We start from the raw sequence: 24,506 nt of genomic DNA, 5'->3' as shown, positions 1-24,506 counted from the left end.
CACTGGTTTGTTCTACCTTGTTTCTCCTCGCTTAACATTAGCCTTTGATATTGCATTTATCTTTATTCCTTGTTTGTGAATAATGTGATAAATTATATAATAAACTTGTACCTTTATAATTACTTTGTAATTGTAATTTGTAATTATAATTATAATTACTTTGGACTTGTACTCCACATTGTTTCTTTGGGTGTATTGAAAGGAACAGAAGATTTACCTCTTCCAACAAGCGTACAACCTGCACTAACCCTCTTTGCACCATATCACTGCATGACCAGCTCTACCCTCATCTACTGTATCCTCACTCATCCCTTGTAGACTGTGAGCCCTCTCTGGGGAGGGTTCTCTCTCCACTATTACTAGTTCTTGACTAATTTTGTTCAAGATTATTGTATTTTTTTATGTATACCCCTATTCACATGTAAAGCTCCTTGGAATAAATGTTGGTAAAATAATTATAATGATAATAATAATAATTATATGCAGCCAAAAAATGAAAAATGCCTATCGCCATTTTAATATGTTTAGGCGCAAGGGAGCAGAGAAACGCAATAGGGTCTTACCTGAAAAAAAACAGAAATATCAACAAAAAGGTTGTGCTAACATTATGGAGATTTCCTTTTTGTCCTGTAGCTATCCCAAAACATTCTGCAGCACATCCAATCATGGGAGACTAAGACTGCCAGTATAAAAGATGAGCGCTATGTTCTGCATTTACAGAGTAGATGTTTGCTGGTCAGAGTGCACAGCTCTTCCGGCCAAGGGACAGAAAAAGACACTAGAGATGAAAAACAAGCAGATGACCATATTATTCAGGAAGCGAGAATCATTCTCGCGAAACGCACGTCGGGGAGAGTGGTCGCCTACAGGACTGAGCTCCGAGATTATGGGTAACTAACCTTTCACTACAATATGGACAGATGCAATGTTTCAATGAACTTTCTATAGGACATTTACCCTTGATATAGTGCTATATGGAAGAGATTGTCCCCGTAACTTGGCACATGTATGAAATATGAGCACCTTTTTCTGTTTCATGCTTATTTATATACTTAAAGGGACTCTGTCACCTCCCCTATGAGAGGTGGAGCCGCATATTCATCACTGTAATGGGTGGCACCACGTGACCGCTCATACAGGAGAAGCTGCGGCGATGAGAGGAAGCAGGGAGGGAGCCGGTTAAGTATTTTATTAACAGCGAGGGAGGGGGGGGCCACAGGGGGTGGGAGGGGTTTGGGGACAGGGATCTTTTTTTTAAACACCAAAAAAAAAAAAAAAGATTTTTCATATCTTCTCTCCAGCGAACGCTGCTGGAGAGAAAAAATGAATGGCAGCTTCAGCACCACGCTGGGGGGACAACGCTTACTGTAGCGCTGTCTACTGCACGGCACACGGACAGCATCCGTGTGCAGTACGTGTTTTACACGGACCCATCGACTTTAATGGGTCCGTGTAATACGTGCGCTCCCATGAACACTGACATGTCTCCGTGTTTTTCAAACGGACACACGGTCTGTGAAAACACGCTGACATGTGCAGAGACACATTGATTTTAATGTGTCTACGTGAGTCAGTGTCTCCGGTACGTGAGGAAACTGTCACCTCACGTACCGGAGCCACTGACATGTGAAACCGGCCTCACTCTGCCTCTCTTTCTCTTTGCTCTCTTTGTATATATTTTTCTCTCTCTTTCTCTTTTTACACCCATTGAATTGGCTTGAAAATCAAATTTTTGGGAAATGTTTGGCAAAGATGGCAAATTTGAATTTCAAAAGGTTTGATCATAAATAGATAAATAGATAGATAGATAGATAGATAGATCTATCTAGTGAATGGGAGCATATGGATATGTCCAGCACATATGATTAAATATATTGTAGAAATAGTCAGAGAACTGTCACATACAAAGACATTTTAACACACTGTTATAACGCTAATGCTATAAAACAATGCTAAAAGTGCTGTTTTAACTATCAAGTTCATGCTCTTTTAGAAGCTGCTCTGATCTGCGGCTTTGGCAAGAATTCATGTGCAAACAATATTTACAAACACTCTCCTATTGTTAGTTTCTCTGCTCCCCTCCTCCATGCTCCATGTTTGTAGCTAATGCTTGAGTTTGGATTCTTGCTAGAGCAGCAGTTCAAAGTGGCTTCTCAAAGAACATGTTTTTGATGCATTTTCTACATTAGGAAAAGCCAAATCCTAAATTATACTTCACCGATGAAAACCTAACAACCCTGGTGTCGGATCTCTTTGAAGCTGGCATGGAGACATCCTCAACCACCCTGAGATGGGGCCTTCTACTGATGATGAAGTACCCAGAAATCCAAAGTAAGGGTCCCACTTTTTGTACGGAAATGTATCATTTTTACTTCATTTTGCTTTTACTTATTAAAATCAGACAGTGATACACATTCTTTTCTCATCATCTGTATTTTCTGTGGATGATTATTCTGGCAGCCATATACCTTAACCCCTTAAGCCCCGAGGGTGGTTTGCACGTTAATGACCGGGCCAATTTTTACAATTCTGACCACTGTCCCTTTATGAGATTATAACTCTGGTACGCTTCAACGGATCTTGGCCATTCTGACATTGTTTTCTCGTGATGTATTGTACTTCATGTTAGTGGTAAAACTTATTCGATATAACTTGCGTTTATTTGAGAAAAAAAAGGAAATTTGGCGAAAATTTAGAAAATTTTGCAATTTTCCAACTTTGAATTTTTATACCCTTAAATCACAGAGATATGTCATGCAAAATACTTAATAAGTTACATTTCCCACATGTCTACTTTACATCAGCACAATTTTGGAACCAAAATTTTTTTTTGTTAGGGAGTTATAAGGGTTAAAATTTGACCAGCAATTTCTCATTTTTACAACACCATTTTTTTTTTTAGGGACCACATCTCATTTGAAGTCATTTTGAGGGGTCTTTATGAAAGAAAATACTCAAGTGTGACACCATTTTAAAAACTGCACCCCTCAAGGTGCTCAAAACCGCATTCAAGAAGTTTATTAACCCTTCAGGTGTTTTACAGGAATTTTTGGAATGTTTAAATAAAAATGAACATTTAACTTTTTTTCACACAAAATTTATTTCAGCTCCAATTTGTTTTATTTTACCAAGGGTAACAGGAGAAAATGGACCCCGAAAGTTGTTGTACAATTTGTCCTGAGTACGATGATACCCCAAATGTGGGGATAAACCACTGTTTGGGCGCATGGCAGAGATCGGAAGGAAAGGAGCGCCATTTGACTTTTCAATGCAAAATTGACTGGAATTGAGATGGGACGCCATGTTGCGTTTGGAGAGCGCCTGATGTGCCTAAACATTGAAACCCCCCCACAAGTGACATCATTTTGGAAAGTAGACCGCTTAAGGAACTTATCTAGATGTGTGGTGAGCACTTTGACCCACCAAGTGCTTCATAGAAGTTTATAATGCAGAGCCGTAAAAATAAAAAATCATATTTTTTCACAAAAATGATCTTTTTGCCCCAATTTTTTATTTTCCCAAGGGTAAGAGAAGAAATTAGACCACAAAAGTTGTTGTGCAATTTGTCCTGAGTACGCTGATACCCCATATGTTGGTGTAAACCATTGTTTGGGCGCGTGGGAGAGCTCGGAAGGGAAGGAGTGCCATTTGACTTTTCAATGCAAAATTGACTGGAATTGACATGGGACGCCATGTTGCATTTGGAGAGCCCCTGATGTGCCTAAACATTGAAACCCCCCACAAGTGACACCATTTTGGAAAGTAGACCCCTTGAGGAACTTATCTAGATGTGTTGAGCACTTTGACCAAACAAGTGCTTCATAGAAGTTTATAATGCAGAGCCGTATAAATAAAAAATCATATTTTTTCACAAAAATGATCTTTTTGCCCCCAATTTTTTATTTTCCCAATGGTAAGAGAACAAATTAGACCACAAAAGTTGTTGTGCAATTTGTCCTGAGTACGCTGATACCCCATATGTGGGTGTAAACCTTTGTTTGGGCGCATGGCAGAGCTCGGAAGGGAAGGAGCGCCATTTGACTTTTCAATACAAAATTGACTGAAATTGAGATAGGACGCCATGTTGAGTTTGGAGAGCCCCTGATGTGCCTAAACATTGAAACCACCCACAAGTGACACCATTTTGGAAAGTAGACCCCCTAAGGAACTTATCTAGATGTGTTTTGAGAGCTTTGAGCCCCCAAGTGTTTCACTACAGTTTAGAACGCAGAGCCGTGAAAATAAAAATTCTTTTTTTTTTCACAAAAATGATTTTTAAGTCCCCAGTTTTGTATTTTCACAAGGGTAACAGGATAAATTGGACCCCAAAAGTTGTTGTCCAATTTGTCCTGAGTATGCCGATACCCCATATGTGGGGGGGAAGCACTGTTTGGGCGCACCGGAGAGCTCGGAAGGGAAGGAGCGCCATTTGGAATACAGACTTAGATGGATTGGTCTGCAGGCGTCACGTTGCATTTGCAGAGCCCCTGATGTACCCAAACAGTAGAAACCCCCCACAAGTGACCCCATATTGGAAACTAGACCCCCCAAGGAACTTATCTAGATGTGTTGTGAGAACTTTGAACCCCCAAGTGTTTCACTGCAGTTTACAACGCAGAGCCGCGAAAATAAAAAAATCGTATTTTTCCCACAAAAATGATTTTTAGCCCCCCACATTTTTATTTTCCCAAGGATAACAAGAGAACTTGGACCCCAAAAGTTGTTGTCCAATTTGTCCTGAGTACGCTGATACCCCATATGTTGGGGTAAACCCCTGTTTGGGCGCACCGGAGAGCTCGGAAGGGAAGGAGCACTGTTATGATCTGGTGGTTTAGGAGCAACATGGAATGAGCTCTGAAGGACGTGGTAACTGTACTGACCGCAGTCTCTAAGCTGAACACAACACTAGAAGTTGCCGTGGAATGCTCCTAACTCTCCCTAGGCATCTCGTCACAGCCTAAGAGCTAACTACCCCTAAAGATAGAAGCAGGAAAGCTATCTTGCCTCAGAGAAAATCCCCAAAGGATAGATTAGCCCCCCACAAATAATGACTGTGAGTGGAGAGGGAAAAGACATACACAGAATGAAACCAGGATGAGCACAGGAGGCCAGTCTAGCTAAATAGATAGGACAGGATGGAATACTGTGCGGTCAGTATAAAACACTACAAAAAATCCACGCAGAGTTTACAAAAATCTCCACACCTGACTAAAGGTGTGGAGGGTAAATCTGCTTCCCAGAGCTTCCAGCAAGACAGAAGTAATTCATACTGATAAGCTGGACAAACATAGAAAGCACAGAACGGATAAGTCCACAATCTATGGACAGAAAAGAGCAAGCAAAAACTTAACTTTGCTGAACTGGTCAGGATAACAGGGAACTCCAAAGAGATGTGAATCCAACCAGGAACCATTTACAAGTGGCACTGGCTGAAGGAAAAGCCAGGCCTAAATAGCAGAGCAGAAGAGACGATAAGTGGAGGCAGCTGATGACAGCTAACTCCAAGGAGCAGCCATACCACTAGAAACCACAAGAGGGAGCCCAAGAGCAGAACTCACAAATGTGCCACTTACAACCACCGGAGGGAGCCCAAGAGCGGAATTCACAACAGTACCCCCCCTTGAGGAGGGGTCACCGAACCCTCACCAGAGCCCCCAGGCCGATCAGGACGAGCCAAATGAAAAGCACAAACCAAATCGGTGGCATGGACATCGGAGGCAACAACCCAAGAATTATCCTCCTGGCCATAACCCTTCCACTTGACAAGATACTGAAGCCTCCGCCTCGAAAAACGAGAATCCAAAATCTCCTCAACCTCATATTCCAACTCTCCCTCAGCCAACACCGGGGCAGGAGGGTCAACAGAGGGAACAAAGGGCACCACATATCTCCGCAACAAAGATCTATGGAAAACATTATGAATGGCAAAAGAGGCTGGAAGAGCCAAACGAAAAGACACCGGATTAATAATTTCAGAAATTTTATAAGGGCCAATAAACCGAGGTTTAAACTTAGGGGAAGAAACCTTCATAGGAACATGACGAGAAGACAACCAAACCAAATCCCCCACACGAAGCCGGGGACCAACACACCGATGGCGGTTAGCAAAACGTTGAGCCCTTTCCTGAGACAACGTCAAATTGTCCACCACATGAGTCCAAATCTGCTGCAGCCTGTCCACCACAGAATCAACACCAGGATAATCAGAAGGCTCAACCTGCCCAGAAGAAAAACGAGGATGAAAACCAAAATTACAAAAGAAAGGTGAAACCAAAGTAGCCGAACTAGCCCGATTATTAAGGGCAAACTCGGCCAACGGCAAAAAAGACACCCAATCATCCTGATCAGCAGACACAAAGCATCTCAAATAGGTCTCCAAGGTCTGATTAGTTCGCTCAGTTTGGCCATTAGTCTGAGGATGAAACGCCGAAGAAAAAGACAAATCAATGCCCATCCTAGCACAAAAGGCCCGCCAAAATCTAGAGACAAACTGAGAACCTCTGTCAGACACAATATTCTCCGGAATGCCATGCAAACGAACCACATGCTGAAAAAATAATGGAACCAGATCTAAGGAGGAAGGCAACTTAGGCAAAGGCACCAGATGGACCATTTTAGAGAACCGGTCACAAACAACCCAGATAACAGACATCTTCTGGGAAACAGGAAGATCCGAAATAAAATTCATGGAAATATGCGTCCAGGGCCTCTCAGGGACCGGCAAAGGCAAAAGCAACCCACTAGCGCGGGAACAGCAAGGCTTGGCCCGGGCGCAAGTCCCACAGGACTGCACAAAAGCACGCACATCGCGCGACAAGGAAGGCCACCAAAAGGACCTAGCAACCAAATCTCTGGTACCAAAATCCCAGGATGACCAGCCAACACTGAACAATGAACCTCAGAAATTACCTTACTTGTCCATCTATCAGGAACAAACAGCTTCCCCACTGGACAGCGGTCAGGCCTATCAGCCTGAAATTCCTGAAGTACCCGCTGCAAATCAGGGGAGATAGCAGAAAGAATCACCCCCTCCTTAAGAATGCCAACCGGCTCAAGGACTCCAGGAGAATCAGGCGAAAAACTCCTAGAGAGGGCATCAGCCTTAACATTCTTAGATCCCGGAAGATACGAGACCACAAAATCAAAACAGGAGAAAAACAGGGACCATTGAGCCTGTCTAGGATTCAGCCGCTTGGCCGACTCGAGGTAAATCAGATTCTTATGATCGGTCAGGACCACAACGCGGTGTCTAGCTCCCTCAAGCCAATGTCGCCACTCCTCAAACGCCCACTTCATAGCCAACAACTCCCGATTGCCGACATCATAATTGCGTTCCGCAGGCAAAAACTGTTATGACCTGGTGGTTAGGACAATTATGGACCTGGTGGTTAAGAGCACACGGAAAGACCTGATAGTTACAATAATATAGGACGAGCTCTGAGACGTGGGAACTCTGCTGACCGCAATCCCTAATCCTATCACACACACTAGAAATAGCCGTGGATTGCTCCTAACGCTCCCTATGCAACTCGACACAGCCTAAGAAACTAGCTAGCCCTAGAGATAGAAAAATAAAGCCTACCTTGCCTCAGAGAAATTCCCCAAAGGAAAAGGCAGCACCCACATATAATGACTGTGAGTAAAGATGAAAATTACAAACACAGAGATGAAATAGATTTAGCAAAGTGAGGCCCGACTTACTGAACAGACAGAGGATAGGAAAGGTAACTTTGCGGTCAGCACAAAAAACTACAAAAAGACCACGCAGAGAGCGCAAAAAGACCCTCCGCACCGACTCACGGTGCGGAGGCGCTCCCTCTGCGTCCCAGAGCTTCCAGCAAGCAAGACAAAATCAAAATAGCAAGCTGGACAGAAAAATAGCAAACCAGAGAAAAGCAAGCAGGAACTTAGCTTCTGCTGGGAAGACAGGTCACAAGAACGATCCAGGAGAGAACAAGACCAATACTGGAACATTGACAGGTGGCATGGAGCAATGATCTAAGTGGAGTTAAATAGAGCAGCCAGCTAACGAATTAACCTCGTCACCTGTGGAAGGAAACTCAGAAGCAGCAGCTCCACTCACAACCACCAGAGGAAGCCCATGGACAGAACCAGCCGAAGTACCATTCATGACCACAGGAGGGAGCTTGACAACAGAATTCACAACAGAAAACTTTCTGGAAAAAAAACACACGGTTTCATCAAAGAACCATCAGACTCCCTCTTCCCCTTCGGGCGTATTAAATGCAGTTTTCCATTCGTCACCCTGTTTAATACGAACAAGATTATATGCCCCTCGGAGGTCAATCTTAGTAAACCAACTAGCCCCCTTAATCTGAGCAAACAAATCAGTAAGCAAAGGCAAGGGGTATTGGAATTTGACCGTGATCTTATTAAGAAGACAATAATCAATACAGGGTCTCAAGGAGCCATCCTTCTTAGCAACAAAAAAGAAACCCGCTCCCAATGGTGACGAAGATGGCCGAATATGCCCCTTCTCCAAAGACTCCTTAACATAACTCCGCATGGCGGCATGCTCTGGCACAGACAGATTGAAAAGTCGTCCCTTAGGGAACTTGCAACCAGGAATCAAGTTAATAGCACAATCACAGTCCCTGTTCAGAGGAAGGGAACTGGACTTGGGCTCATCAAATACATCCTGGAAATCCGACAAAAACTCAGGGACCTCAGAAGAGGGGGAAGAGGAAATTGACATCAAAGGAACGTCACTATGTACCCCTTGACAACCCCAACTAGTCACCGACATAGTTTTCCAATCCAGCACCGGATTATATTCCTGTAACCATGGAAAACCCAGTACAACAACATCATGCAGGTTATGCAACACAAGAAAACGGCAATCTTCCTGATGTGCAGGAGCCATGTACATAGTCATCTGTGTCTAGTACTGTGGTTTATCCTTGGCTAAGGGTGTAGCATCAATACCCCTCAAAGGAATAGGGCTCTGCAAAGGCTGCAAGGAAAAACCACAGTGCCTGGCGAATTCTAAGTCCATTAAGTTCAGGGAGGCGCCTGAATCCACAAATGCCATGACAGAAAAGGACGACAATGAGCATATCAGGGTCACAGATAAGAGAAATTTAGGCTGTATAGTACTAATGGTAACAGACCTAGCGACTCTCTTAGTACGCTTAGGGCAATCAGAGATAACATGAGCAGAATCACCACAGTAAAAACACAGCCTATTCTGACGTCTGAATTCCTGCCGTTCTGTTCTAGTCAAAATCCTATCACATTGCATAGGTTCAGGACTCTGTTCAGAGGACACTGCCATATGGTGCCCAGCTTTGCGCGCGCGCAGACGCCGATCAATCTGAATGGCTAGCGACATAGATTCGCTCAAACCGGCAGGCGTAGGATAGCCCACCATAACATCTTTAAGGGCTTCAGAAAGACCTTTTCTGAAAATAGCAGCCAGAGCCTCTTCATTCCATTTAGTGAGCACAGACCATTTTCTAAATTTCTGGCAGTATAACTCTACCGCTTCCTGACCTTGACACAAGGCCAACAGGGTTTTTTCTGCATGATCCACAGAATTAGGTTTGCATACAATAATCCGAGCGCTAGAAAAAATGCATCAACATTCAATAATGCCGGATCCCCTGTTTCAAGAGAAAAAGCCCAGTCTTGAGGGTAACCACGCAGCAAGGATATGATGATTTTTACTTGCTGAATGGGATCACCAGAAGAACGGGGTTTCAAAGCAAAAAACAATTTGCAGTTATTTTTAAAGTTCAAAAACTTGGATCTGTCCCCAAAAAACAAATCAGGGGTAGGAATTCTAGGCTCTAAAGCCGGAGTCTGGACAACATAGTCCTGGATACTCTGTACTCTTGCAGCAAGTTGATCCACACGAGAAAACAAACCCTGAACATCCATGCCAAAGCATATATCCTGAACCACCCAGATATCAAGAGGAAAAAAAAAGACAAACCAGAGCACAGAAAAAAATGGTTCAGAACTTTCTTTTCCTTCTTTTGAGATGCATTTAATTCATTTTTGGCCACTTGTACTGTTATGATCTGGTGGTTTAGGAGCAACATGGAACGAGCTCTGAAGGACGTGGTAACTGTACTGACCGCTGTCCCTAAGCTCAACACAACACTAGAAGTAGCCGTGGAATGCTCCTAACTCTCCCTAGGCATCTCGTCACAGCCTAAGAGCTAACTACCCCTAAAGATAGAAGCAGGAAAGCTATCTTGCCTCAGAGAAAATCCCCAAAGGATAGATTAGCCCCCTACAAATAATGACTGTGAGTGGAGAGGGAAAAGACATACACAGAATGAAACCAGGATGAGCACAGGAGGCCAGTCTAGCTAAATAGATAGGACAGGATGGAATACTGTGCGGTCAGTATAAAACACTACAAAAAATCCACGCAGAGTTTACAAAAATCTCCACACCTGACTAAAGGTGTGGAGGGTAAATCTGCTTCCCAGAGCTTCCAGGAAGACAGAATTAATTCATACTGATAAGCTGGACAAACATAGAAAGCACAGAACGGATAAGTCCACAATCTATGGATAGAAAAGAGCAAGCAAAAACTTAACTTTGCTGAACTGGTCAGGATAACAGGGAAATCCAAGGAGATGTGAATCCAACCAGGAACCATTTACAAGTGGCACTGGCTGAAGGAAAAGCCAGGCCTAAATAGCAGAGCAGAAGAGACGATAAGTGGAGGCAGCTGATGACAGCTAACTCCAAGGAGCAGCCATACCACTAGAAACCACAAGAGGGAGCCCAAGAGCAGAACTCACAAAAGTGCCACTTACAATTACCGGAGGGAGCCCAAGAGCGGAATTCACAACAGAGCACTGTTTTACTTTTTCAACGCAGAATTGGCTGGAATTGAGATCGGACGCCATGTCGCGTTTGGAGAGCCCCTGATGTGCCTGAACAGTGGAAACTCCCCAATTCTACCTCAAACCCTAATCCAACAACACCCCTAACCATAATCCCAACGGTAACCCTAACCACACCTCTAACCCTGACACACCCCTAACTCTAATCCCAACTCTAATCCCACCCGTAAATATAATCCAAACCCTAACCCTAACTTTAGCCCCAACCCTAACCCTAACTTTAGCCCCAACCCTAACCCTAACTTTAGCTCCGAACCCTAACCCCAACCCTAACCCTAGCCCTAACCCTAGCCCAAACCCTAACCCCAACCCTAGCCCCAACCCTAAACCTAGCCCTAACCCCAGCCCCAACCCTAGCCCCAACCCTAGCCCTAACCCTAGCCCTAACCCTAACCCTAGCCCTGATGGGAAAATGGAAATAAATACATTTTTTTAATTTTATTATTTTTCCCTAACTAAGGGGGTGATGAAGGGGGGTTTGATTTACTTTTATAGCATTTTTTATATCGGATTTTTATGATTGGCAGCTGTCACACACTAAAAGATACTTTTTTATAGCAAAAAAGTTTTTGCGTATCCACATTTTGAGACCTATAATTTTTCCATATTTGAGTCCACAGAGTCATCTGAGGTCTTGTTTTTTGCGGGACGAGTTGACGTTTTTATTGGTAACATTTTTGGACACGTGACAGTTTTTGATCACTTTTTATTCCGATTTTTGTGAGGCAGAATGACCAAAAACCAGCTATTCATGAATTTCTTTTGGGGGAGGTGTTTATACCATTCCGCGTTTGGTAAAATTGATAAAGCAGTTTTATTCGTCGGGTCAGTACGATTACAGCGATATCTCATTTATATCATTTTTTTATGTTTTGGCGCTTTTATACGATAAAAGCTATTTTATAGAAAAAATAATTATTTTGGCATCGCTTTATTCTGAGGACTATAACTTTTTTATTTTTTTGCTTATTATGCTTTGTGGCGGCTCGTTTTTTGCGGGACAAGATGAAGTTTTCAGCGATACCTCGGTTATTTACATCCATCTTTTTTATCGCGTGTTATTCCACTTTTTGTTCGGCTGTATGATAATAAAGCGTTGTTTTTTGGCTCTTTTTTTTTCTTACGGTGTTCACTGAAGGGGTTAACTAGTGGGACAGTTTTATAGGATGGGTCGTTATGGATGCGGCGATACTAAATGTGTGTACCTTTATTGGTTTTTTTTTTTTTTAGATAAAGAAATGTATTTATGGGAATAATATATATATTTTTTTTATTTATTTAGTAATTTTTTTTTTTTTTTTTACACATGTGGAAATTTTTTTTTTAACCTTTTTACTTTGTCCCAGGGGAAGACATCACAGATCGCCGATCTCACAGTTCGGACAGCACTCTGTAAGATCGGCGATCTCACTCATCGCTGCAGGCTTACAGAGCTGCAGCTGCAGCCTGCTCCTGACCCGGAAGTACTCCCTGCAGGACCCGGATGCAGCCTTGCGGCCATTTTGGATCCGGGGACTGCAGGGAGAAGACCTCGGTACAAGGTGAGCACATCACCTTGTACCGATCGTCTCAGGGAAGCACGCAGGGAGCCCCCTCCCTGCGCGATGCTTTCCTGTACCGCCGGCACATCGCGATCATGTTTGATCGCGGTGTGCCGGGGGTTAATATGCCGGGGGCGGTCCGTGACCGCTCCTGGCACATAGTGCTGGATGTCAGCTGCAATAGTCAGCTGACACCCGGCCGCGATCGGCCGCGCTCCCCCCGTGAGAGCGGCCGATCGCCTATGACGTACTATCCCGTCAGTGGGAATTACGGCCCACCCCACCTCGACGGGATAGTACGTCATATGGAATTAAGGGGTTAAACTGCGATCAGCAGGTCAGACATTTATTTTACACCGACTAGATATGCCTTGCTTACTTGGACACATCATGAAGAGAGTAATCACTGAAGAAGGACATCATGTTTGTAAAAATATAAGGAACAAGATGAAGAGGAAGTTGAGCCTTTCGATGGCTTGATACTATCAATATGACAGTGGACCTATCTATGCTGGCAGAAGATCAAACTTCCTACAGATCATTCATCCATCAAGTAGCTATGGACCTAGATGGAACTGAAGGCTTTTAAATAAATAATAACATCAGACATAAGAAACCAGAGTCATGAAACAGTCTTTAGACTTCTCTGATAGAATGTATTGGGCATAATCTATGACAAATAAAGAGGGAGTAGACTTCCTTATCTCCTGTTGTTAATGGTATACAACCCCTGGCAAAAATTATGGAATCACCGGCCTTGGAGGATGTTCATTCAGTTGTTTAAATTTGAAGAAAAAAAGCAGATCACAGACATGGCACAAAACTAAAGTCATTTCAAATGGCAACTTTCTGGCTTTAAGAAACATGAAAAGAAATCAAGAACAAAAAATGTGGTAGCCAGTAATGGTTACTTTTTTTTAACCAAGCATAGGGGAAAAATTATGGAGTCACTCAGTTCTGAGGAAAAAATTATGGAATCATGAAAAACAAACAAACATAAAAACACTCCAACACATCACTAGTATTTTGTTGCACCACTTCTGGCTTTTATTACAGCTTGCAGTCTCTGAGGCATGGACTTAATGAGTGTCACACAGGACTCTTCATCAATCTGGCTCCAACTTTCTCTGATTGCTGTTGCCAGATCAGCTTTGCAGGTTGGAGCCTTGTCATGGACCATTTCCTTCAACTTCCACCAAAGATTTTCAATTGGATTGAGATCCAGACTATTTGTTGGCCATGACATTGACCTTATGTGTCTTTTTTGAAGGAATGTTTTCACAGTTTTTGCTCTATGGCAGGATGCATTATCATCTTGAAAAATGATTTCATCATCCCCAAACATCCTTTCAATTGATGGGATAAGAAAAGTGTCCAAAATATCAACATAACCTTGTGCATTTATTGAAGATGTAATGACAGCCATCTCCCCAGTGCCTTTACCTGACAATAATTTTTATTATACATTTTTTATAGCGCCATTTATTCCATGGCGCTTTACATGTGAATACGGGGCAAATATAGACAAATACATTAAACATGAGCAGATAACAAGGCACACGAGTACATAAGGAGGGAGGACCCTGCCCGCGAGGGCTCACAGTCTGCAGGGGGTGGGTGAGGATACACTAGGAGAGGGTAGGGCAGGTTGCGCGGCTGTTCAGTAGGTTGAGGATCACTGCAGGCTGTAGGCTTGTCGAAAGAGGTGGGTCTTCAGGTTCTTTTTGAAGGTTTCTATGTTAGGCGAGAGTCTGATGTGTTGGGGTAGAGAGTTCCAGAGTATGGGGGAAGCACGAGAGAAGTCTTGGATGCGGTTATGGGAAGAAGAGATGAGAGGGGAGTAGAGAAGGAGGTCTTGGGAGGATCGGAGGTCGCGTGTAGGTAGGTACCGGGAGACCATGTCACAGATGTATGGAGGAGACAGGTTGTGGATGGCTTTGTATGTCAGTGTGAGGGTTTTGAACTGGAGTCTCTGGGCGATAGGAAGCCAGTGAAGGGCTTGACACAGGGGAGAGGCTGGGGAATAGCGAGGGGACAGGTGGATTAGTCGGGCAGCAGAGTGTAGGATGGATTGGAGTGGTGCCAGAGTGCTAGAGGGGAGTCCAGAGAGTAGGAGGTTGCAGTAGTCGAGGCGGGAGATGATAAGGGCATGCACTAGCGTTTTTGCAGTGTTGCGGTCAAGGAAAGCACGGATCCGGGAAATATTTTTGAGTTTGAGACGACAGGAGGAGGCAAGGGCTTGGATATGTGGCTTGAAAGAGAGGGCAGAGTCGAGGATCACCCCGAGGCACCGGGCGTGTGGGACTGGGGATAGTGAGCAGCCATTGACATTGATGGATAGGTCTGGTGGAGGGGTAGAGTGAGATGGGGGAAAGATGATGAATTCTGTTTTGTCCATGTTCAGTTGTAGAAAGCGAGCAGAAAAGAAGGCTGAAATGGCAGACAGACAGTGCGGGATTTTGGTAAGCAAGGAGGAGAGGTTAGGTCCGGAGAGGTAGATCTGCGTGTCGTCAGCGTAGAGATGGTACTGCATACCGTGGGATTCTATGAGCTGTCCCAGGCCGAAAGTGTAGATGGAGAAGAGTAGGGGTCCTAGAACAGAGCCTTGAGGAACACCGACTGACAAGGGGCGAAGTGAGGAGGTGGTGTGGGGGAGGGAGACACTGAATGTTCGGTCTGTCAGATATGACGAGATCCAGGAAAGGGCCAAGTCTGTGATGCCAAGGGATGAGAGGATTTGTAGCAAAAGGGAGTGGTCTACAGTGTCAAAGGCAGAAGACAAGTCCAGGAGAAGGAGGACAGAGTAGTGTCGCTTGCTCCTGGCAGTTAGTAGGTCATGCAGCCCCATATCATCAATGACTGTGGAAATTTGCATGTTCTGTTCAGGCAGTCATCTTTATAAATCTCATTGGAACAGCACAAAACAAAAGTCCCAGCATCATCACCTTGCCCAATGCAGATTTGCGATTCATCACTGAATATGACTTTCATCTAGTCATCCACAGCGGTTTCTTCCTGTTCGTTCACAGACGTTGACTCTAGTTTCCACCCATTCATTCCTCATTTGTTTTGTTGTGCATTTCCTGTTTTGGAGACATATTGCTTTAAGTTTCTGCTCTTGACGCTTTGATGTCTTCCTTGGTCTACCAGTATGTTTGCCTTTAACAACCATCCCATGTTGTTTGTATTTGGTCAAGATTTCAGAAACAGCTGACTGTGAACAACCAACATCTTTTGCAACATTGTGTGATGATTTACCCTCTTTTAAGAGTTTGATAATCCTCTCCTTTGTTTCAATTGACATCTCTCATGTTGGAGCCATGATTTATGTCAGTCCACTTGGTGTAACAGCTCTCCAAGGTGTGATCACTACTTTTTAGATGCAGACTAACGAGCAGATCTAATTTGATGCAGGTTTTATTTTGGGGTATGAAAATTTACAGGGTGATTCCATAATTTTTTCCTCAGAATTGAGTGATTCCATAATTTTCCCCCTATGCTTGGTTAAAAAAAGGAACCATTACTGACTACCACATTTTTAGTGCTTGATTTCTTTTAGTGTTTCTTAAAGCCAGAAAGTTGCCATTTGAATTGACTTTAGTTTTGTGTCATGTCTGTAATCTGTTTTTTTTCTACAAAATTATATAACTGATAATACATCCTGCAAGGCTGATGATTCCACAATTTTTGCCAGGGGTTGTATTTGTAGTATTAATTTGAATTTAGCAGTTATCTTGAATTTAGATAGGAAATTTAATTCACGTTGAAGTTTTTCAATGCAAATTGAATATTGCTTATTATTTGGGGCTCCGTAAGACCCCAGATGGTAACAATCATACCATAAAAAAATAATAATTGTTCTGTCTTCATACATGTTAATACGGTGTGTGATCCAACATTCAGCATAAACCACTTCTGTCTTCCAAATAAGCAGACTGTTCTCTGTAGTCTAATTTGTTTATTGGTAAGAGGTATTGAAAATGGGGTAAAACTATAAGACTACAAATGATACGGATAAGTATTGAGCCAAATAACAACACAGCTAATACTTTACAACTAGCAGGAAAAATATACAGGATGATGCAACTTCTACATATAACTACATACAGCAAGTGACTGATAATAGATTTCCCAAGTACTAGCTGCTATGCAATAAATCACATTCTGAAGAACACTATATTGCAAGAACAGAGGCAACAATCTTACCGGATAAACTTAACCAGGATGGCAAGCAAGTGAGATAATTCTGCACAGCACATGAACACGTGTGTACCAGGAGGTACACAGGAAAGTAATGGAGCATCTCTCTCTCCCAACATACCTTGGTACAATCCCACAATGCAACACTCTAATTATTACTAAAACACAGGTTATAAATTTAACCACCACTGGGTGGTGCTATAACACAGCAAACCAAGACTATAGTACCAAAACTTTAATGCATGAAACGAGCTACACTGTCCTTATTAAAATGGACAAACACTCCCCGCTTGGCATCAACCGATGCCACCTACAGGCTCTTTTGGCGAAAACAGTAAGACAAGTTCCACAACTGGTCTGAGGAATAGTCTACTCTCCCCGGACTTGCCTACTTTGATCTTGACCGTACGCACACTCCCATCTTTGCTTGGGAATATTTTAGTGATGAGGCCTAGTGGCCACTCATTGCGGTGAGACTGGCTGTCTGTCATGAGAACAACATCGCCGGTTTTGATGTTTGGTTTGTCGGTCTGCCACTTCTTCCTTGGTTGTAAGTGGAGAGGTACTGCTTCCTCCATCTGTCCCAGAAGGTATTGGAGAGACTTTGTACTTGTCTCCATTGTCATCTGTAAAGGTCCTTGTTGCTGAAATCTCCAGGTGGAGCGCTGAGGACGCTTGCTTTCTGAGTAAGCTACATGGCAGGAGTGAGAATGGTCGGATCCCCAGAGTCACTAGAAAGTGCAGTCAATGGTCTAGCATTAATGATGGCCGAAACTTCTGCCAAGAATGTGGTCAAACTTTCATGTGTGAGTCTTGCGCTACCTGCTTGCAAGAAATTGTAGTCAAGGATTCTGCGAACCATTCCTATCATCCTCATCCTCATCATGGACAGCACGGTGGCGCAGTGGTTAGCACAGCAGCCTTGCAGCGCTGGAGTCCTTGGTTCAAACCCCACCAAGGACGACATCTGCAAAGAGTTTGTATGTTCTCTCCGTGTTTGCGTGGGCTTCCTCCAGGTACTCTGGTTTCCTCCCACATTCCAAAGACATAGTGATAGGGAGTCTAGATTGTGAGCCCCATCGGGGACAGCAATGATAATGTGTGCAACATGTAAAGCGCTGCGGAATATGTTAGCGCTATATAAAAATAAAGATTATTATTATTATTATCCTCTCCCAAGCTCCTCCCATGTGAGAAGAGTGTGGCAGATTGAAAGTCCAGGTGAATCCCTGCTCATTCAAGTATCTTTCCACATTGGTGGTGTCTAGGTTGGAAGGAATTTGAAGTTCTTTCACTGCTCCTACAAAGTTGGTACCTCTATCGGAGCGTACGTGCTTCACGGGGCCTCTGGTTGCGTGGTCCGCAGGATTGTGGTGTGTGGACACATAGTGCCACTGTTTAGGGTCGGTGGATCTTCTGATCCTTAGCACCCGATTGCTGACATAGACATAAAAGTGACGAGTTTCATTACAAATGTACCCCAGCACTACCTTGCTGTCAGTGTAGAACTCGACTTCTTTGACTTCCAGGTCTATTTCTGTCGAGCTAAGTTCAGCTAACTCTACTGTTAGCACAGCTGCACAGAGTTCCAGTCTGGGTACTGTGTGTTCACGAAGTGGGGCCAGTTTTGTCCGGCTCATAACTAGCCTTACATGGCATTGTTCGTTGATGTCAGTAGTTTTCAAATATGCTACTGCTGCATTGGTTTTGGTTGAGGCTTCGCAGAAGATACAAAGCCTTTGCATCTTGACTTCCGTTGATGGTACAGAAGCATATGGTCGTGCCACGTAGAGACTTGACAGGGCGTCTAAAGAGTTTTTCCATCTTACCCACAAGTCCCTTTTCTCGCTGGGAAGCCGATCATCCCAATTGGATGTCTCTTGGGTGAAGTCTCTCAACATCATTTTACCTTGGATAGTCACATGGGTTACAAATCCCAGAGGATCGTACAAGCTGTTTACGACGGACAGGACACCTCTACACGTGTAGGGTTTCTCTTCTTCACTGATCAGGAAGGTGAATGCATCCTTTTTCAAATCCCAGAGTAAACCCAGGATCTGCTGCATAGGAAGGGAGTCCATGCTTAAATCCAAGTCTTTTAAATCGGTTGAGTAATCTTGAGAGGGAAAGGCTGCCATTAGTTTTTGGCTGTTGGAAGCAATTTTGTGCAACCTCAAATTGGATGAAGCGAGCATTCCTTGTGCCCTTCTTAGGAGACTGACTGCCGACTCATCTGTGGGTGTGGATTTCAGGCAGTCATCTACGTAGAAATCCTATTCTACAAACGATCTTACTTCCAATCCATACTTTGCTTCACCCTCTCTGGCTGAATGTCTAAGGCCATAGATAGCGACAGCAGGGGAGGGGCTGTTCCCGAAGATATCTACCTTCATACGATATTCCACAATGTCCTTGTAGGGGTCATTATCGCGGTACCAGAAGAACCTCAAGTAGTTTCTGTGTTCTTCCTTATCAAGGAAGTGTAACAACCCTGCCGGCATCACTGCATGGCCTTCCATTCCCCACCTGCCTGTTACATCTACTCACTCACCCAGTGCCATGCTGTGAGATCTGTCTGCTGCCGGCTCCATGCCATGTGCTTCATGGCCGCTTGCTCTGTGTACACTTCCTGGCTGTGTGCATAGGGGGGCGGCGCCAGCCACTCCGGATTCTTATTGAGAATGTGTGCACCTCCATAAGGTGCTTCTGGCCAATAGCTTTTAGGCCTCTGATACTTAAGGCATCCTCACCCATTGGAGGATGCCTGAGCAAACTATTCCCCTCAGTTAGCTTTTGCTACTGAGCTGCCAGGTCGTGTCTGCTTCCTGTCTCTGAGGGCTGCACTACTGCAGGCCTTCATCTGTGTTCTGTTTGTGTATCTGTGTCCGTTCCTGTCTGAACTCTGGTCTATGTCCGTTCCTACTCCTCTTTTGTCATTAGTCATTTCCAACTCTGCTGTGTGTACGTCCGCCTTATCTTTCTGCTCTGTTCGCCACTGTCTGTGGCTCTGCCTCTCTCTGCTCAGTTCTACCACAACCTGTGGTTCTGTGTCTCTCAGCTTTTCTCTCAGCTCTGCTCTCTGTATCTTTACTCTGCACTCTGACCTTGCTTTACACTCTGTGGCTTTGCTCTCCGCTCTGCACTCTGATCTTGCTCTGCACTCTGGGGCTTTGCTCTACGGCTCTCGCTCTGCGGCCCAGCTCTTTGCGGTTCTACCTGGCTCCGCTCTTTGCGGTTCTACCTGGCTCCGCTCCTTGCGGTTCTATGTCTTTTGCTCTTGGCGTTACTTCCTGCGACTCCGCTCTTGGCTCCGCCTCCAGCATCTCCGCTCTTGGCTCCGCCTCCAGCATCTCCGCTCTTGGCTCCGCCTCCAGCGTCTCCGCTCTTGGCTCTGCCTCCAGCGTCTCTGCTCTTGGCTCCGCCTCCAGCGTCTCCGCTCTTGGCTCAGCCTCCAGCGTCTCCGCTCTTGGCTCCGCCTCCAGCGTCTCCGCTCTTGGCTCCGCCTCCATCGTCTCCGCTCTTGGCTCTGCCTTCTCCTTCTCTGCTCATAGCTCTGCCTTCTCCTTCTCTGCTCATAGCTCTGCCTTCTCCTTCTCTGCTCATAGCTCTGCCTTCTCCTTCTCTGCTCATAGCTCTGCCTTCTCCTTCTCTGCTCATAGCTTTTAGCTCCACCTCCTACTCTTACTCCGCCTCCTGTGATTAAGCTCTGCTTCCACTCTTGCTCTATCTTTATTCTGCTACTTGCCATACAGGTCTCTACCTGTTTCTTTATATTCTCCAGTCTGAACAGGTTCTTACCTGTTTCCATACATCCATCTGAATACCAGTTCCTACCAGAGTATCAGTCCTGTCTGCCAGTGCCAGCCGTGCCCGCCTGTCTGCCTGAGTGCCAGCCGCGCCCATCTGCCTGCCTGTATCTCCGTCAAGCCAGTCCGCCCGTCAGGCCTCTGCCATACCCATCTGTCAGCCAGTGTCACAGCCATGCCTGCCTGCCCGTGTCTTGTCCCCGGTGGGATCAGCATCCACAGACTGACTCCACCCTGGAGTGGTACCTGGTAGTTTCCTATTGCACAAGTCTGACCTCACCATCAGAGGCTCCAGCGAACACCTAAGAAGCTACTTAGTTACGCCCCTTCCAGGGAAGTTCGGTCTGTGGTCAAGTGGGGCCACACCCCCAGGCGCCCGCGCCAACCAGTCTCGGCGCGAGCGTTACAGGAAGCAGTGGAAAATCTGTTGTATGTTGGCCATAAATGCTACTGCATCTTTGCGGAAATGAAGAAGTACTCCCAGAACTCTGTTGTTGAGGTCTGGACAAGACAGGAAGACGTCGTTTAATGAAACACCTTCGTGTCTGGCACTTGCGTCAAATACCACTCTTATCTGACCTGGTTTCTTTGGATGATACACACCGAAAATTGGTAAGTAACAACATTCCTCGGAATCTTGAAGTACAGGTGCAATTTTTGCGTGGCCACTCTGGAATATTCTCTCCATGAAGGTAAAGAGGTGTTCTCTTTTCTCTGGTGTCTTGTTTGCGTGTAAGGGAGACAAATCGACTGTAGACAAGTTCTCTGTTGTTGGGTAAGCATTGCCTCTGTGGTTTGAATGGTAAAGGTGCGACCCAACTCTTTGATTAATCTCTTACTATATCTCACTCCATGATGTCCAAAAACAGTCTGTCCTCTATGGACGTTGCTACCTGGTTGTCTTCTCTTGTCCTGTGGAAAACTGTGCATGCTATATGATCTTGCTCACCGTCGCATGCATGGTCTTCACAGGAAGGATCAGCTAACGGACATGGTGGAGGGGTGTGGTGTGGCAATTCTTTTATTAGGAAACTGCTCTCGCATAGCTGGAAGAGAGATGGATGTCCATTTTTAAGAGTATTGGTGAGCATATTGTTGACTGAGCCTGTGTGCTCCACCCAAACAGACGTCTCCCACAATGACCCATCCTAGGTCAAGTCTGTGATATAAGGCGTTTTGTGGGCTGTTAATCTGTCCTCTAGCCTTGTAGACCCGTAGTATGTCTCTTCCGAGGAGTAAGACGATTGGAGCTCCTTGGTCCAGTTCCGGTATCAGGTGAGCTATACGTTTCAAGTGGGTATGATGAGCTGCTACCTCTGGTGAAGGTATCTCAGACCTGTTGTCGGGAATCTGGTTGCACTCGAGTATTGATGGCAAGGATAAGCAGGTTTGACCGTCCATAGACCCTACTTTGAATCCGGTCGCTTTTCTCCCCGCCGTCTTCACAGTACCTGCACATAGTAACATAGTTAGTAAGGCCGAAAAAAGACATTTGTCCATCCAGTTCAGCCTATATTCCATCATAATAAATACCCAGATCTACGTCCTTCTACAGAACCTAATAATTGTATGATACAATATTGTTCTGCTCCAGGAAGACATCCAGGCCTCTCTTGAACCCCTCGACTGAGTTCGCCATCACCACCTCCTCAGGCAAGCAATTCCAGATTCTCACTGCCCTAACAGTAAAGAATCCTCTTCTATGTTGGTGGAAAAACCTTCTCTCCTCCAGACGCAAAGAATGCCCCCTTGTGCCCGTCACCTTCCTTGGTATAAACAGATCCTCAGCGAGATATTTGTATTGTCCCCTTATATACTTATACATGGTTATTAGATCGCCCCTCAGTTGTCTTTTTTCTAGACTAAATAATCCTAATTTCGCTAATCTATCTGGGTATTGTAGTTCTCCCATCCCCTTTATTAATTTTGTTGCCCTCCTTTGTACTCTCTCTAGTTCCATTATATCCTTCCTGAGCACCGGTGCCCAAAACTGGACACAGTACTCCATGTGCGGTCTAACTAGGGATTTGTACAGAGGCAGTATAATGCTCTCATCATGTGTATCCAGACCTCTTTTAATGCACCCCATGATCCTGTTTGCCTTGGCAGCTGCTGCCTGGCACTGGCTGCTCCAGGTAAGTTTATCATTAACTAGGATCCCCAAGTCCTTCTCCCTGTCAGATTTACCCAGTGGTTTCCCGTTCAGTGTGTAATGGTGATATTGATTCCCTCTTCCCATGTGTATAACCTTACATTTATCATTGTTAAACCTCATCTGCCACCTTTCAGCCCAAGTTTCCAACTTATCCAGATCCATCTGTAGCAGAATACTATCTTCTCTTGTATTAACTGCTTTACATAGTTTTGTATCATCTGCAAATATCGATATTTTACTGTGTAAACCTTCTGCCAGATCATTAATGAATATGTTGAAGAGAACAGGTCCCAATACTGACCCCTGCGGTACCCCACTGGTCACAGCGACCCAGTTAGAGACTATACCATTTATAACCACCCTCTGCTTTCTATCACTAAGCCAGTTACTAACCCATTTACACACATTTTCCCCCAGACCAAGCATTCTCATTTTGTGTACCAACCTCTTGTGCGGCACGGTATCAAACGCTTTGGAAAAATCGAGATATACCACGTCCAATGACTCACCGTGGTCCAGCCTATAGCTTACCTCTTCATAAAAACTGATTAGATTGGTTTGACAGGAGCGATTTCTCATAAACCCATGCTGATATGGAGTTAAACAGTTATTCTCATTGAGATAATCCAGAATAACATCCCTCAGAAACCCTTCAAATATTTTACCAACAATAGAGGTTAGACTTACTGGCCTATAATTTCCAGGTTCACTTTTAGAGCCCTTTTTGAATATTGGCACCACATTTGCTATGCGCCAGTCCTGCGGAACAGACCCTGTTGCTATAGAGTCACTAAAAATAAGAAATAATGGTTTATCTATTACATTACTTAGTTCTCTTAGTACTCGTGGGTGTATGCCATCCGGACCCGGAGATTTATCTATTTTAATCTTATTTAGCCGGTTTCGCACCTCTTCTTGGGATAGATTGGTGACCCTTAATATAGGGTTTTCATTGTTTCTTGGGATTTCACCTAGCATTTCATTTTCCACCGTGAATACCGTGGAGAAGAAGGTGTTTAATATGTTAGCTTTTTCCTCGTCATCTACAACCATTCTTTCCTCACTATTTTTTAAGGGGCCTACATTTTCAGTTTTTATTCTTTTACTATTGATATAGTTGAAGAACAGTTTGGGATTAGTTTTACTCTCCTTAGCAATGTGCTTCTCTGTTTCCTTTTTGGCAGCTTTAATTAGTTTTTTAGATAAAGTATTTTTCTCCCTATAGTTTTTTAGAGCTTCAATGGTGCCATCCTGCTTTAGTAGTGCAAATGCTTTCTTTTTACTGTTAATTGCCTGTCTTACTTCTTTGTTTAGCCACATTGGGTTTTTCCTATTTCTAGTCCTTTTATTCCCACAAGGTATAAACCGCTTACACTGCCTATTTAGGATGTTCTTAAACATTTCCCATTTAATATCTGTATTCTCATTTCTGAGGATATTGTCCCAGTCTACCAGATTAAGGGCATCTCTAAGCTGTTCAAACTTTGCCTTCCTAAAGTTCAATGTTTTTGTGACTCCCTGACAAGTCCCCCTAGTGAAAGACAGGTGAAACTGCACAATATTGTGGTCGCTATTTCCTAAATGCCCGACCACCTGCAGATTTGTTATTCTGTCAGGTCTATTAGATAGTATTAGGTCTAAAAGTGCTGCTCCTCTGGTTGGATTCTGCACCAATTGTGAAAGATAATTTTTCTTGGTTATTAGCAGAAACCTGTTGCCTTTATGGGTTTCACAGGTTTCTGTTTCCCAGTTAATATCCGGGTAGTTAAAGTCCCCCATAACCAGGACCTCATTATGGGTTGCAGCTTCATCTATCTGCTTTAGAAGTAGACTTTCCATGGTTTCTGTTATATTTGGGGGTTTGTAACAGACCCCAATGAGAATTTTGTTACCATTTTTCCCTCCATGAATTTCGACCCAT

At 44.2% G+C, this 24,506-nt stretch overlaps 1 protein-coding gene across 3 annotated transcripts in view; it reads left to right on the top strand.

Moving 5' to 3' along the window:
• LOC138638726 (cytochrome P450 2K1-like) overlaps window positions 1-24,506 on the top strand; it is a 384,462-nt gene that overhangs the window by 286,854 nt on the left and 73,102 nt on the right. For all 3 annotated transcript variants that reach the window (XM_069728255.1, XM_069728256.1, XM_069728257.1), the window contains one exon: window positions 2,190-2,331. In XM_069728255.1, the coding sequence (XP_069584356.1) occupies window positions 2,190-2,331 (142 nt within the window). The remainder of the gene's footprint in view (window positions 1-2,189; window positions 2,332-24,506) is intronic.

The sequence above is a fragment of the Ranitomeya imitator genome, chromosome 5 (assembly GCF_032444005.1).
Source record: "Ranitomeya imitator isolate aRanImi1 chromosome 5, aRanImi1.pri, whole genome shotgun sequence".
NCBI lineage: Eukaryota > Metazoa > Chordata > Amphibia > Anura > Dendrobatidae > Ranitomeya > Ranitomeya imitator.
This window is presented reverse-complemented; position numbering and strand designations above follow the sequence as displayed.